A 16,212-nucleotide genomic window follows, 5' to 3' on the forward strand; every position below is an offset into this window, starting at 1 on the left:
TGTAGCAGTCTAGGCTGGAGGTATTTAGCAGATCCTGTCCTTACACTGCACCTGACTGCCTATGGCAGACAAAGTCAAACATGTGAGCTACAAAGAGCAGAGTTTCAGGTCACTGATTGGCTACAGTGGGATTATCTCCAATTTTCTTCAGAGCTTGACTTCTGAAACCTTCTGAACACTATGTTCACGGGTTCATTTTGGTAGCTTCAAGGTCACAGCGTTCAATTTTTCTAAGAACCCAGCTCCAAGTGGCTCACTCAGTCACGATAAGGACTCATACATATAAATTACAAAACTCAGAACGGTACATTGCAAAGCAGCTTAAGTTGTTATAGTAACCATTGTCTGCATTTCAGAATTTCAATACATTTTTATGATAAGTGCATGATAAATAACAGACAGAAAACAGAAATGAAAATACAGATAACATAACCTGCTGGAGACTCTGCAGACAGATAAATTAAATATACCGAAGCAGGTGAAGAAATGAAAAATCTCAGGAATACAGTCTTCTATGTTAATGAGTTATATGTTGCCAATATCATGTAGTTAGCATAATGTCAATACTTATTTGGAGGCAGGGAACAATATGATCATATAGGGAGGGAAAGTGGAGCTTAGAACACTGGCAAAATATGTATTGATAGGATTTTGTGAGAGATTAATGAAATCAATTTACAGCACAATTCTGTACATATATACTCAGGCAGAAGACTCACTGGGTTTATTGCGACTCCCATGTAAATGCACATTGGACTACACAGCTTCAGATTCATACTGAAGAATGGTGTACTAATATGGCAGATGTAGCCAGCATGGTGCCTTCCAGAAGTTGTTGCACTACAATTCCCACCATCCGTGACCATTCACCATGTTGGTGGTAATCAATGGCATCATTTGCACATAATGCTAAGCCATGCTTGATTAAATCATGGCTTAGCTTTCAGTGTAATTCCTGGCCCATGGCTTAATTATAGTTTCTTTACTGTCAACTAACCATGATCAAAAGCCATGGTTTGCTGTTGGCTTATGAAACTTGGTTTGTTTTAACTATGACTAGGTGTTATGTGCAACCCAGCACCCGCAATTAATAGCAGTTTGATTTGCCACGCTGCCACAGTTGCTTACCAAAATGCAAAGGCAATAAGACAAGAGCTGCTGGAAAACGAACCCAACTATGGAGAAACAATCCATGGTTTGTTTGATTGTCTGTGGAGCAACTTGTGGTTAACTCACGGTTTCATGGTATGTGTGAACCAGGTCAGTGCTGTGGATTGGAGGCAAGGAAGCACTTGATTCAAAGTTCTATGTTACATAGCGGGAGCTCTGTGCTGTTTTCAGCACCAGCCAGGCATTTCATTTCATATTGTAATTTTTAATTCCATTCTCACACGCTGCAAACCCAGTGGAATTATTGAACATTTTTTCCTTTGAACTGTAGACCTCCTTGGCATACCATGGATGCACTTTTTGAAAATATCCTCAGTTTCAAAAGCTGATTGTCATTCAGTGTAGCAGGAAAAAAACAGGACCCTCTTGCGTTCACATAACTTGTTTGATGTGCCCTGCCCACAGGTTTCCTTTGCGACATCTGTTGGAGTTTTCCACGAGGACTAAAACTCTGCTTACTTTTGAACTCTGTAGTTTAGTAATTCTTAGATAATACACAATATTTACCTTTTAGATATACCATAATTAAGATACAGAGGCACTGTCTATAACATGGCATTGAACCTGGGTCGGGGAAGAGTCATATGAAGATGACAAAAGCTACTCCCCTATATCTGAGGAGCATTTCCATCTATGTATAGCAGGAATGGGGCACCAGTTTGCCCTTCTGATATTTCTGGACTCCAGCTCCCATCAGTCCCAGCTAGCATGGCCAGTGACCAAGAATGATGGTTTGGGGGGGGGGGTCTAACAACATCAGGAGGTCTGAAAGTTCCCACCCGTGATGTTTTCATTTAAAAGTTGCACTTGACTAGAAAGGTAGCAGAGAGCAGGAGTAGGTGACGATGGAATCTGATACGAAAATGGGAAATAAAGGCATACTTTGTAAAGCAGAGCATTAGGGCACTAAGGTTAAATCAAAGCTACGGCGTGACAAACTATTTTATCATCAGAGGCAGCCACTATTGTGTTCACGATGATCAGCTTTGTTTAACCCCTCTCCCTGGGCCTTAGGGCTTGATAAAGTGTGCCAAAAAATGTCATCGAGTTTAATTAAATTTCTGCAGTGCTCTATTGTAAATAGAGAGGGAGTATGCCAGGCACATATGCAATAGAAAGGTATTGGAGTGTGAAGAGCTAACATTATTGGATATGAAAAGTAATAATTTCTGTAATATTACTTCTCGCTTTCTTTAGAATTACTCACCGGAGCTCCCTTTTCTCCCGCCGGCCCAGGAGGACCCTGGGGACCAGGACGTCCCGGCAAACCAATTGGGCCAGCGGTACCTGCTGGACCACGTTCACCAGGTGAACCCTGCAATTAAAAGAAAAGACCACTGAATAAACTATTTAATAACCAGCGACATTGCACAGTTTAGGACAAAGACTGCTAAAAGATTGGCAAGTGGCCTAATTCTTCTAGTGAGATGTCCCCCACATCTCTGCTTTAAAAGACAGGTGGAGAACCTCCAGCCCATTCCAGTGGGCCCAATTTGGTCCATAACATTGTTTCTCCCAAGCCTTGGCTACCTGCCCCATACCTGAAGTTATACAACGTGAGGGCAGGTAAAGCTGTGGGTGCAGAGGAACAATGGGGAACCTTAGAATGTCCTCCTGGTTGTTCTTCCACAAGCAGGGCTTGCATTCATTCAATGCCTTTAAATTTGGCACCAAATGCAAGCCTGGTTCCACTTGGAAGCTCCTTGTCCAAGTCTTGCCATTGCCTGGGAAAAGCAGGGTTTGCAAGCTCTGCTAGGACAGTCTCCTCTAGGTCCAGGAAGTGCCAGAAAGCAGTGGAGTCTGGGCTCACTCCAGCAGTGCTTTTTTCTCCTCTGGAAATCATGCTTTCTGGCTCAGATTCAGGGACGGTATTTCACCACATCTCTTAAGATTTGCCTCTGAGTATATATTAGATGTCACAGTCACACCTGATTCCTGAATTGATGTCATTCTATGGTTGCAAAGATTTATCTGTCACATTCATATTCAAAAGTTTTAGGTATACAACTGAAAGAGCTAACAGCCAAAATACACACGGCACTTTTGCTGATGTTATTGCCTTGCTCCCTGGTTTCCCTGCTTCTTCTCCCTGGTTTCGGTGGCTGGAACATAGGAAACTGTTTTCTGTTGAGTTAGCCCATTGACCCATCTGGCTCAGTTCTATCTCCATGTGGGTCTCTATACCTTCAGAGAGGAGTCTTCCTTGGCTTTACCCAGACATGCTAGGGACTTGGGACTTTTTGCAGGCAGATCATGGGCTCAACCACTGAGCTACACCCCTTCTCCAGGGGTCTATATTTAGTGAGTTTAATGAGTGAAGACACCCTACTAAAACACATGGGGCTTCTGAGGCAGTTGAAGTCTCTACACCTGGAGAAAAACAGGTGTGAATGTCTGGAGAAACTACCCATAATTCAGCGTTGCATATAGTTTGGCCCTCAGGTGGAATTTAATATGTGAAGGAGTCTTTAGCACGGGGGGGGGGGGGGCTAATCTTCAGATGTTGTTAGTTTACCGCTCTTATCATAGATGATGGGAGCTGTAATCCAACATTTGGAGTGTCATGTGTCCTGACCCCTGTTTATGTCGACCAAGCCAATGTTATTATGAAATTTGGCATACAAAAAATGTGAAATTCGCTCAACTGACTAAAAAAAAGTTGTTGACTTCTGTGTTAATGTCCATGGACTCAGCTACATTAGTCAAAAAACAGTGTTTTGAATGCAACATCAGACGGCACTGGAGAGCAAAAAAAAACATTTCTAAGCAATTTTCCTCAGTGCTTTTTATCCTTTGTTATAACAATTTAATTTCTGACTTATTTATAGAGTTTTTCTCCCCTGTGTGTAGATACACCCTATTTGTGGGTAACACAAACTTGCTGATGCTTCTAGCAAGTTCCAAACATACTTGTATTCAAAAGACTTTTCTTTTTGTGTTTGGGCTCTTTGAATTTAAAATGCTCTTTTTGTCTGAGGGAAGCGTGTTCTAAAACACACATAATGAAAAAGGATGTTTGTTTGTTTGTTTGCTTGTTTGTTTGTTTGCTTGCTTGCCCCTGGGCTCTCTTTCCCCCCTGACCCAGTTGATCACATGCCTGAAATACCCAAGCCAGAATGGCAGGGGATGAGGGCTGGCCTTAAATATTCACACGGCATGACTGAGAAGCATAGAAAAGGATTAATGCTGCTTTGCTTTGATTAGGATTCCCAGGGAGTGAGAATTAAATTTCATGGCAATTAGAATCTTACCCCACAGAGGGGAGCTGGTTTGTTTTCACAAGTTGGTTGAGAAATGAATATACATGTGCAAGACTTCAAAATCAAGCAGAAGTATTCCCCCAATGGAAGTTAAAAATAAAACCAATGAGGTAGTGGTCTTACAGCATCCTCTTTGCCCTGTGTGTATTTTACCGAGGTTTACTGGGAACTGACAGCTAAGCTACATGATCAAGAAACTCACAGCATGACACTTGCCTATTCAGGTGTCTAAACAGGAAATACCTACATAGGAGGACTGGGGCCATGAGGCCCTGCCTTCAATATCCCAATGCACACAAGTCAATCCCTCTCTGTTCCCGGCCTTCCCATGTTGAGTGAGGAATGTCTGAAGGGACTTCTCTCTACCCACATTCAGTTGAACATGAGCTGATCCATCCACAAAATTGGGAACGCAACTGCTCAGAAGCTTCTACTCATCTTCCAACTGAACAGAGCAGGACTTCCCTTTCAAGCTTTCTCCAGGCCCCTGCCCCAAAAGCAGGTGACCCCATGACAGGCATAGCAAGGTCAAGCGCAAATTCCCCAGTTCAGGGAGGGTAGGCGGGTGATCTGGTGCACGCGGCAAAAGAGAACACCCAAAGCTGTGTGCCCAACTTTGAGCCCAACCCACAAATTGGCAACATCGAAATCTCCCCAGAAACACAAGTACCCAATCACAGCCTGTGGCCAACCAACAGATCTGCCCAGCAACATTGGGGTGGCCTGCTAGACCCCACCGCAACATGTGCTCTCTATTAAGGAGAACACGCTTTGTGTCACTCTGCTTTTACTCTCGTTGTACTGGGAAAGGAGGGAGGAAATGTCTACTGTACTCTACTCGGATGTAGCAATTTCACACCACACCTCTCTAATATTGGAGGAAACCCAGCTCTTTACCACAGACCAGAAGATTTGGTACAACTTTCGATGTACAACAGCTTTTCCTGGTTTCCTGCCCTTCAGACTTTCTGGGCAGGAATAAAGGCACACATGAGAGAGAAGCACCATCTGTTGTGACCAACATCTGCAATGATGGCAGAACCATTAGATCAATGCTGAAGTGTCTTATTGTGAAAGTAACTTCACCTGCCATGAGGTTGTCATGAGCACAATGATTTTCAGCATGCAACTGGTGCAGGATTCTGATCCAGACTGGGAGCATGTTCCAGATCAGGACCCCCTCTGCTTTTTCTTGAAAACAAAAGTGGACAATTTAAGAACACTCCTAATCTGGATCAGGGCCCTGACCAGTTTCTTGCTTTCCCTCTGTGTGCGCATCTGTGTTTTAAAAGAGTGTGTAACATAACTTGTAGTTTGGGCCAAACTTCTATGTATTACAGAACGAAAGGAAGGCTGGACAGAATTTCACAGCAGTCTTTCAGTACAGTAGACTTTTCATTTTCCTGCAGTAGAGGCTTCTTATCTCTCCCCCCACCCCTTTATAATTTCTAATAAAACAAGAAAACAAGAAAATACCATTTGTCTCCTGCTGATAACAGCAGGTTTCAGATGGGCCAATATGTTTGTGTTGATAGTTCCTTCTGTTTGTCGACTCATAATTACTAGGGAATGGCTATTGACAGAACTGAATGACATTCATTTAGATACTGTTCACAAGAGCACATACACATAAATAAAAAAGGAAGTCATTTTTTCATACTAATGTTTTTTTCATTGTCCTTCAAGCTATTCTACTTACAATGGGCCCCGGTGGACCTTGTGGACCTTCTCCTCCTTTCAGACCAGCTCCACCCTACCAAAAGAAGGCATTATGTGTCATTATTACCATTGTCACTATTTGAAGAGTGACGCACAGCATTTCAAAGCGTTTTATTTCATCTGTTCTATCTACAGAACATGAATAGTCTATGGGCTATTTACTGCAGAACCCTTTGCTTGTTCTACTTTACGGCAATAGAAAGAAAGAAAGAAAGAAAGAAAGAAAGAAAGAAAGAAAGAAGAGAGGAGCGATGTTTACTCCCAGGAAAGTGTATACTGGACTGCAGGCCTCCCTAGAGCAGCTGAAAGTAAAATAAAAATAGATCACTCCTCCTCTCTCCTCTAAAAGTCAAAATCTTTTTTTTCCTAAGCTTTTAACAAAATATGCATTAATTAACAATTTTCTGTCTCTTACCACTTCTGACAATTACTTAACCACTAACCAAGCCTTTAAGACAGGCTTCCTCAAACTTGGTCCTCCAAATGTTTTTGGCCTACAACTCCCATGATCCCTAGCTAACAAGACCAGTGGTCAGAAATGATGGGAATTGTAGTCTCAAAATATCTGGAGTGCCAAGTTTGAGGAAGCCTTCTTTAAGAGCTAAGCAGTCAGTATATTGTAAACTGGTGTTTAGGACCTATTGAGCCTGAGGTGTTGGATCTTCCCTGGCAAATCAAGTCAGGAGATGTCACCTCCTGATTAACCATATCATCCTCGTCTCCTCCCCATCAACGGGGAGGACAGGACAGGAAATGGCACCTCAAGAAACTGACAGAGAGCAATGCCTGAAGACACAATTAGTGCTGTACATTTCATAGACATTCGTAAATTGATTTTTAAATGTCAGAAGATAATCTGTACTGTACTTTTTATATTTTTTTAAAAAAACACTTAAGCAATCTGTGTGGACATTGTTCTCTTAACAGTTAATATAACAATGTGCAGACACCAGAAGTAACTCCTACTGAGGACTTAATCCCATGCAAATAGGGTTAGGAACACGTCCTTAATACTGCACCTGAGCTCCTGGCAGGCCCCTTTCACCTGGGAAACCACGGAGTCCTGGAGGTCCATCTTTCCCAGAGATGCCTTGAGGACCTGGATCACCCTAAGGAAACAGATCAAAAACAAATTGCAGGCAGTTCAGCCATGATTTCTCACACATGTTGGATTTTAATGGCAGTGAGATTCTGTATCCACTCACATGGCAAGTTCTGAAAATCCTGTCAAATTTAAAAGAGCTGATGTTCTTTTTTTTACTAACCAATAAAGATCTGAGACGTGAACATATGCTAAGGCATTGACTTTTATGAGTAAACTCTCTTCCTGAACTTGTTTATCATTGTTCTTTTGATCAAAGAAGCAGTTACATGACTTTGCATCTCAGCCATAATCAATCCAATGCTAGCTTACCTTTTACGTGAGGTTCGGCACTCCTAAGCACACAGTCTCAATCTTCAGTGCACCCAGGCAGCTTCATTAACTGCACTTGCCACTGTTGGACATTTCGGACCATTACAATGTAGACCCATTGGATGCTAGGGAGCATCATTCTTCCAGCATTGAAGGCCATTCCCTGCATTAATTCCCACCGCCAGGGGCTGATCTACTATGAAACTAATGAAACTTAAGCTTCATGGCCCCTAATCCCAGAGAGCCCCCAGAAGCTATTTTCGTTTGCTTTGCTTAAATCTCGGGGGTCTAGTAGAGTTGCACTGATTTAAGTCAAATTGACAGATTTTGTCATTGCATATATTTCCATCCCAGAGTTTGAGAGTCAGTAGCACAGACATTGTGACGGTATGGTGATCTGTCATGGAACAACCCCACTGAAGAAGACAACAGTGGCTAGCTAGACCTCATTGCTGGTTGCCAAGGGGTCCCCAGAATGTAGGTCCACCACTACCCACCACTCAACAAAGTTAGATCTGAAGTGAAGTAACACATCCCATGTGTATCTCTGAAGCTGTGGCAAACTGCCCATTCAGATCAAGAAACAAGAAAATATTAGTGTGTTTTCATGCATCCAACAGAAGTGCACACACGCCAGCACTGATACCTTAGCACCTTCTTTCCCAGCAGCCCCTGGAAGACCTTGTTCACCTGGTGGGCCTGGAGGACCAGGATGACCTCTCTCACCTATTGGGCCAGTCTCGCCAGTGGGGCCCTAAGAAACCAAAACAGCAGCATTAATTATCCCGTGCCACTGACGTATTCCCTGACCTCCACTTCCAAGAGGAATACAGTTAACCAATTTTCTTGTCATGTTCAAATGGTCTTCAGCATTTAAGATCTCCAAACACAGTTGTACCACGATAGCATCCTACTCCCAAAATGGTCAGGACGTGGTAGTGCTATGATGGGATAGGGGAGAAATGAGATTCAAAGGTGAGTCTTCCTAATTTGCACCTTCTGAAACAATGCACAAACCAAAACGCAGCCAACCTTTGAAATTTTGCAACGCAGTTCTCCGGCCAAGTAATGTGTACAAAATGCATATATCAGTGGCCAAAAATGTGCATATAGTTCCCTAGGAAGGGACTGCGCTTCCACCAAGCATTTTAAAGGGGCTTTCAGCCACATGGCACTGAAGTTACTAGTTTTGAAATGCTGTTTTTGGAAAGGAAGAAGGCAAAAGGCAACACTTGGACCATCTCATGAAGTATGTTATCAAGTTTGTACCATGAGATTATTGTTATGTTTTAGGATTTTCACTTTAAAATCTGCATGAAAACAGGTATATTACACCAGTGAAATTAGCCAAAATGTATAAAATAAGTAATAAATGTTGGAAATGTAAAGAAAAGGAAGGATCTTTTTATCACATGTGGTGGGAATGTAAGAAAGTGAAAAGCTTCTGGGAAATGATATATAATGAGATGAAAAAGATGTTGAAATATACATTTATATGAAAAAACACCAGAAGCATTTGTACTTGGCATTGTAGGGGAGGATATTAATAGACAGAATAATAAACTGTTTTTATATGCAATAATGGCAGCAAGGGTACTGTTGGCACAGAAATGGAAACTGGAAGAATTACCGACGAAAGACAAATGGCAGACGAAATTAATGGACTATGCAGAATTAGACAAGATGACAGGAAGGATTCGAAACCTGAGGGATCAGAAATTCTCAGAGGACTGGAGTAAATATGTGAACTATTTGAAAAGCAATTGTAATCAACAGATTACGCTAGTAGGATTGCAAAAGGTTTTGTAAGGAGGACTATGTGAAATATTGCAGAGGAAAGTATGAAGAGAATTATTAGTGAAGGACTATTAAAAGTAATAGTAAAATTAATGAAATGCAGATTAAGTGATAAAGATTGAAAAATCTTCAGATGTGGTTGATGGAAGTCCAAAACACCGAATAAAATAAGAAAATATCTTGTATGTTTTTTGGAAATTTCATGTAAAAACTAATAAAAATATTTTTTAAAAAGAAAGAAAGAAAACAGGTAAGTTGGACCAATTCCCAAAGGTACTGGCACAGAACAGAGATGGGCTGATCTGTCCATATCAAGCTGTGATTGCTGAATGGTAAGAATTTGAGGGGAGATGGGTCTTTAGCGCTGTGGCACCTTTCCTGCTCACTGGAAACTCCACATCCCAGTTTCTGCCATTCTTCATGTGGTGGTGAGTGGTCTACACCCTTCCTTTCTGATGCACATGGCCCAAGTGTCGAGCAAATGTGGCTAATAGCATTGGCTTCGAGTTACAAGAAAGGAGATTCTGACAAAACACCAGGAAGAACTTTCTAACGGTAAGAGCTGTTAGACAGTCAAACGGTCTCCCTCGGGAGATGGTGAAATGTCCTTCAGTGGAGGTTTCAAAGCAGAGGTTGGATGGTCATCTTTCATGGATGCTTCTGTTGGGATTCCTGCATTGCAGGGGGCTGGACTAGATGACTCTTTGAACTCTACAAGGCTATGATTCTGTGTTGCCCTTGGTCCGGCAAGTTGGCAAACTGGTGTACAGTTACGAGGAAGTGTGTGGAGATATATTGTTTCTATTGTCTTGGGGTGGACCGTAAAGAAGGCTGATCGCCGAAGAATTGATGCTTTTGAATTATGGTGCTGGAGGAGACTCTTGAGAGTCCCATGGACTGCAAGAAGATCAAATGCATCCATTCTTAAGGAAATCAGCCCTGAGTGCTCACTGGAAGGTCAGATCGTGAAGCTGAGGCTCCACTACTTTGGCCACCTCATGAGAAGAGAAGACTCCCTGGAAAAGACCCTGATGTTGGGAAAGAAGGAGGGCACTAGGAGAAGGGGACGACAGAGGACGAGATGGTTGGACAGTGTTCTCGAAGCTATGAACATGAGTCTGACCAAACTGCGGGAGGCAGTGGAAGACAGGAGTGCCTGGCGTGCTCTGGTCCATGGGGTCACGAAGAGTCGGACACGACTAAACGACTAAACAACAGCAACAAATTGTCTTGGGGTAATAGGAAGCCTAGCTAATTATGCAGGCTCTCTCTTATCTGGGAAGGACTCCATCAAGTAGCACTGCAAAACCCTGATTAATAGGCCTTGCTTGGATTCTGATGAGGCAATGCAAATTCAGCTCACTGCCCTCAGATATACATTTGGTAGTAAAGCAGAAACAAATGCCATTGATTCCAAAGTGTACTAAGCACTCTGTAAGACATTAGTTGAAAGGAAATTTAACGCCGTGTTTTGCCACTACACTTCCATTACTCCTATTTAAAGATAAAAATCAGAAACATCAACACAGAATGATAATGGTGTTCATGATACAAATTCATGTGGAAGCTCCTTCCAAGTTTGGCTGTACATGGTGCAATGCATTTTTTTTTTCCTGGTGACAGAAAGCAATGGGCTATTTTTCTTTTTAAAAAGAAAGAAAATAAAATGCTAATGTGATACAAATAAATTAAAAACCCTCGCAAAGAAAGCCAATGCACAATATACCAGTCCTGAGATGGGATTTCAGTTACCTTTACTAACATTCAAAGGCAGCCTGGTCAGGCATTGGAAATTAAGCTTAGTCAATAAAAGTCGAGAAGGAGACACACGGTAATTCAGATAAAATGGGCACTCAGTAAGATGCCCGCTGTTTCACTTCACTGAAGTGTTGGAAGAAACACAACAAAAATGATTCATACGACGGCTGTAGCTAAACCAGAGTAGAGAGAAATTCAGAGAGGTCTGGCCACCTAAAAACTTTTCTTTAAGAGCTTGTTGCCAGTACGTTTCTGAGCACAATTCAAAGTGTTGGTGCTGACCTTTAAAGCCCTAAACGGCCTCGGTCCAGTATACCTGAAGGAGCGTCTCCACCCCCATCGTTCTGCCCGGACACTGAGGTCCAGCGCCAACGGCCTTCTGGCGGTTCCCTCACTGCAAGAAGCCAAGTTACAGGGAACCAGGCAGAGGGCCTTCTCGGTAGTGGCGCCCGCCCTGTGGAACGCCCTCCCACCAGATGTCAAAGAGAACAACAACTACCAGACTTTTAGAAGACATCTGAAGGCAGCCCTGTTCAGGGAAGTTTTTGACGTGTGATATTTTACTGTATTTTTGGTTTCTATGGAAGTCGCCCAGAGTTGCTGGGGAGGCCCAGCCAGATGGGCGGGGTATAAATAATTTATTATTATTATTATTATTATTATTATTATTATTATTATTATTATTATTATTATTGGTATTATTACATTTCTAGTCAAGCCACACTCTGTGATTCCTAAATAAAATACTATGGGTTGGATCCAGAGTTCCCCTAAGTTGAAGTAAGTTCATAGCACCCTTCTACAGAAGGAAGGGTGGAAGGTGGTTTTTTTAGGGCGGGGAGGTGGGCATTTCTTCCTTTTCCCTGCAGCCCTGGTCTGGAAGGGTTGGAGAAACTCTTGAACACCACATAAAGTAGCATGGTATGCTTCTGGAAAAAGGGCATGTCAGGGTAAATTGACTCCCCACAGTCCTCCCTCCAGAGGGAGCTACTACTAGATAGAAGTGCCTTCCACAAATTAAAGGTGCCCTTCCATTTGTAGAAGGACAAGTCTGACTCTGACCTCCTAAACTGAGCATGTATAGGTCTCCCCGAACCTTCCATAATCTCTCGTAGGGTTGCTAACAATCCCATGGTACGTTTTTTAAACTTCTCCACTAATGTGAGCAGGGTTTCCCATGATTTACAGATCCCACAGATTTCTTTTCAGGCAAATTTCTGATAAACATGCAAACCTCATCTGCTCCAAAGCAAGTCCACCCTGTCTCAGTCCCGACTCTTGAACCAGGACACACCATGGGACAGATCTGTGATTTACTGCAAGCACTGGGTTCAATCAATCACATTCTCTGTCTCACAGTTTGCTGCAAGGGATAAACATGCTTTCTAACATGATCCAAAGAGTGGCCACACAGATCTTACTGGGTAACTGTACATAAAATGGGATATACAAAACAACATTGTGCAGAATAGAAGATGGCTGTCACCATTAATACATGGGGACAGCCATCTTCTCTATTATTATTATTATTTAAAAAATTATATCGTACTTCATTTATAGATCTCAGGGCAGCTCATGACATAAAAATACAAGATAAAAAACAGTTACCCAGGAAGTGACAGCACATCATGATGTGTGATAAAAAAGCATTTTTTATCCAGTGTGGCAGGTGCCACACTTTGAAGCTGCTCTTAGCAGCTTTATGCTGTTAAACAAAGAGAGAAAGAGAGAGAAAGAAAGAAAGAAAGAAAGAAAGAAAGAAAGAGAGGGAGGGAGGGAGGGAGGGAGGGATGCCTTGGACCAGGCATAGAAGAAGAAGAGTTTGGATTTGATATCCCGCCTTTCACTCCCTTTAAGGAGTCTCAAAGCGGCTAACATTCTCCTTTCCCTTCCTCCCCCACAACAAACCCTCTGTGAGGTGAGTGGGGCTGAGAGACTTCAGAGAAGTGTGACTAGCCCAAGGTCACCCAGCAGCTGCATGTGGAGGAGCGGAGACGCGAACCCGGTTCCCCAGATTGCGAGACTACCACTCTTAACCACTACACCACACTGGCTCTCTACACCTTCAGCCCTCCAGATGTTTTGGACTACAATTCCCATCATCCCTGAGCACTGGTCCTGTTAGCTAGTGATCATGGGAGTTGTAGGCCAAAACATCTGGAGGGCCGAAGGTTGCCCATGCCTGCCTTGGACCATCTCATAAGTAGCAGCTGCCATTTCTTACTTTAAAAAAACAGCAGTAATTTCAAAAAAAAAATCTGTGTATTTCCTCCCCGTTTAAAACTCCACATGGAATAGTGACAAAACAGACTTGCTTGAGGGCACATGTGGGCACGAGGCAAAAACAGTCTTGGTCTGAACATCCACCCCATTGGTAGACTGTGTCATGGGTCAGCTTGAAAGAGGTTGCTGTGCGACAGGCACGGCCAAACTAAAGGCTCCCTTCACATTTGGTAAAGCTAAAGTTAGGCAGAAACATCATACCTGAGGTCCAACCACGCCACCGGGACCTGGGGGGCCAGTCTTGCCTTGGAAACCCTAAAAAACAAAGCAGACAATGGTTACTAATACTGACACTTCTGCACATTCACAAACGGCTTTTAACTGCTGTAGAGATGAGAAGCATGAAGCACGGTGTCAGGGGAATCGTCTTTCTCCCAAGAATAAAGACTGCCATTTCTGTTATTACTGCACGCACTTGAATGTAAAATATTGAAGACTCTTTCAAAGATCTATCATTTCCAATCATTGCGAGCTTGGCTCTTCCGCTAGCGCGGTTCAAGGTGGCAGCATTCGCAGGTCGCACTTTCTGCAAAACTGATTAGGGGGCTGTGATTGCACAAATGATATTGCTCAGATTCAGTTCAAATATATGTTGCAGACATCCGCACAGATGTGTTAAGAGCAGACAAGCAAGAACAGCTATACATAGATACACTTAAAATCAGACTGGGACCGACAGATAGATGATGCCTTAAAGGCATGGAAGGAATACCAAATGGAGGTAGTAACTGAGATGAGAAATCAAGATGTTGATTTCCCCCCTCTTCCCTCCTTTATAAAAGGGGACCAACAGCTTGTTTAACTGTTTTCTGTGAGAGGAATTATCTCAAGTAGGAATGAGAGGAATTATCTCAAGAGAAATTCCATTGGTCTAATCAAAGCCCTTCTTGTTCCACCCCACAAAATTCATTTGCATGTTTCACCAATGTAGGAACATCCAATTTGGCCTTGAAATTTTGCCGTGGGCAAAATCCAGCACCACCTCTGAGATATTTGGTGCAAATGCAACTGCAGATAGCGCTGCAAGATGGATGCTCTCCCGCAGCAGAGTGGCGAGCCGCACATTTAAAAGAGCTCAGCAATGCTACAAAGTGATGGATTATATATAAAAAGAGGGGGGAAGCTCACAAAGACTCCCTAAGGCATGTTTGAAGGCACATTGAGTGTCTTGATGATCCTTTTAAGGAAAAGTTTTTGCAAAAGAAGCAAACGGCCCCCTGAGAATTGCCGGGAGCCAGAGGATCCACTGCGCTAATGCTCACTCAAAGCTGCTACTTCAGTAAAGCTGCACTGTGACCTTCCAAGAACAGTCCCAGGCATTTAGCAGCCAACAAGGAATTGACAGACCTCCACTGCTGGCAGGTACAGAGTGCAATCTGCACTGGAGACGCCATGGGCAGAAAACGAGCTGTGTTGCTTTCCCTGAGCAATTGATCTTCCCCAATCCCATTTTTGTTAAGTATAACAGTTTAATGGACACTGAAATGAGAATGCTTAAATGTGTATTGGTGAAAAGGTTTGACGTGGGGTTTTTCCATGGGGCTATATTAAAGCCAAGGAGAGCACTCTGAGTTCTTGCTGAGTTGTTAATTAACTCACCGTTGTTCTCTGGTAGCTAACCTGTGAGTGTTGTAACCTTAGATCATATGTTGAAGGTATTGGGCTGCAAATCTCCATTTTAAAAGGGAGTGGCCATTGAGTCTTGTTCTCCCAAACTCCATGGAGCGAGGATGTAAATGAAGCTCTCCTGAAGGGAGACTAAACAGCCTAAGGCCAATGGAGGCTGGAACGGAGGCTGAGGAGAGAGAGATCTATATCTTTGCTTATAGAGCTATTTGGATTATTTCATATTTTGTAAGATGCTGAGCCTGTGCTGGACAGCACAAGTCATTGTATGGATATTTTGGTTGTATCTTTGATGCTTATATTTTGTTTTGAAGAGTTCTGCCAGTAAAAATTTGAATAATATTTTTATGGGCTGGGATGATGATTTTTTCCAAAAGGAGCTAGTTCTTATGCTTCCAGTCACTTCAAACTGTGCAATATTAATCTCTGCAACATAAACATTTGTTACATTGTGGGGAAAAGTGAAGGGGTGGGGGAAAGCAGCCTGGAGGAAGGATTAAGCATCTTCTGCACAACCTGCTCAGGTCTTCACTGGAAATCACAGCCGCTTCCTTGCTTTGCAGCAGGGCTGGATTGAGACCTTTAGAAGCCCTAAACACTTAGAATATTTTGGTGCCACCATATATATCTAATTCAAAATATATCATTGATCTATACTATTACCTCTGTTATTACTATTTCATTATATATGTGTGTATGTGTGTGACAATGTAATTTTTTCCTTTATCGTGGGAGCCTTCTTTTTTTTAGGAACCTGGTTCAGCTGCACTATAGTAATAATAGCAATATGGTCCATGGTAAATCTGGCAATGGAAAATAACCACGGAGCCCCCTCTTCCCTTGATACCCTAAGTGTGTGCTTATTGTGCTTAACAGTTAATCCAGTCCTGCTTTGTAGCTGGGATTAGGATTCCATGTTGATTGCCAAGTGTCAAGTTCTATCCAAGAGGAATGAGCAGTTTGCTAAAAACAAAACAAAACACCATACTGAAGAAACAGATAATGCACTTACAGTTTCACCCCTCTGCCCTGGGTGTCCGGGCAAGCCATCCTTCCCTGGTGGACCCTGCAATGGGAAACATAAGCAATCAAATTATAGCTCTGAGAAGCAGATGCTAACCAAGTCTAGCAATCTTTGTGATAGCTCTAATCCGACAAGCTGGCTTTCAAGCATCCCACCGTGAA

At 42.7% G+C, this 16,212-nt stretch overlaps 1 protein-coding gene and 1 long non-coding RNA gene across 5 annotated transcripts in view; one reads left to right on the forward strand and one right to left on the reverse strand.

Annotated features, from left to right (window-relative positions):
• The window catches only part of COL11A1 (collagen type XI alpha 1 chain), a 263,565-nt gene that overhangs the window by 66,537 nt on the left and 180,816 nt on the right, over positions 1–16,212 (reverse strand). For all 4 annotated transcript variants that reach the window (XM_083445146.1, XM_083445147.1, XM_083445145.1 and 1 more), the window contains 6 exons: positions 16,040–16,093; positions 13,603–13,656; positions 8,210–8,317; positions 7,169–7,258; positions 6,130–6,183; positions 2,378–2,485 (listed from right to left, as the gene is read on the reverse strand). In XM_083445146.1, the coding sequence (XP_083301272.1) occupies positions 2,378–2,485; positions 6,130–6,183; positions 7,169–7,258; positions 8,210–8,317; positions 13,603–13,656; positions 16,040–16,093 (468 nt within the window). The remainder of the gene's footprint in view (positions 1–2,377; positions 2,486–6,129; positions 6,184–7,168; positions 7,259–8,209; positions 8,318–13,602; positions 13,657–16,039; positions 16,094–16,212) is intronic.
• LOC310679685 lies at positions 392–6,195 on the forward strand. The gene is made up of 3 exons (XR_014512472.1): positions 392–478; positions 2,368–2,478; positions 6,117–6,195. It is a non-coding gene; the product is annotated as an uncharacterized lncRNA (long non-coding RNA).

Source organism: Podarcis tiliguerta, assembly GCF_965153285.1.
Source record: "Podarcis tiliguerta genome assembly, chromosome: 6".
Lineage (NCBI taxonomy): Eukaryota > Metazoa > Chordata > Lepidosauria > Squamata > Lacertidae > Podarcis > Podarcis tiliguerta.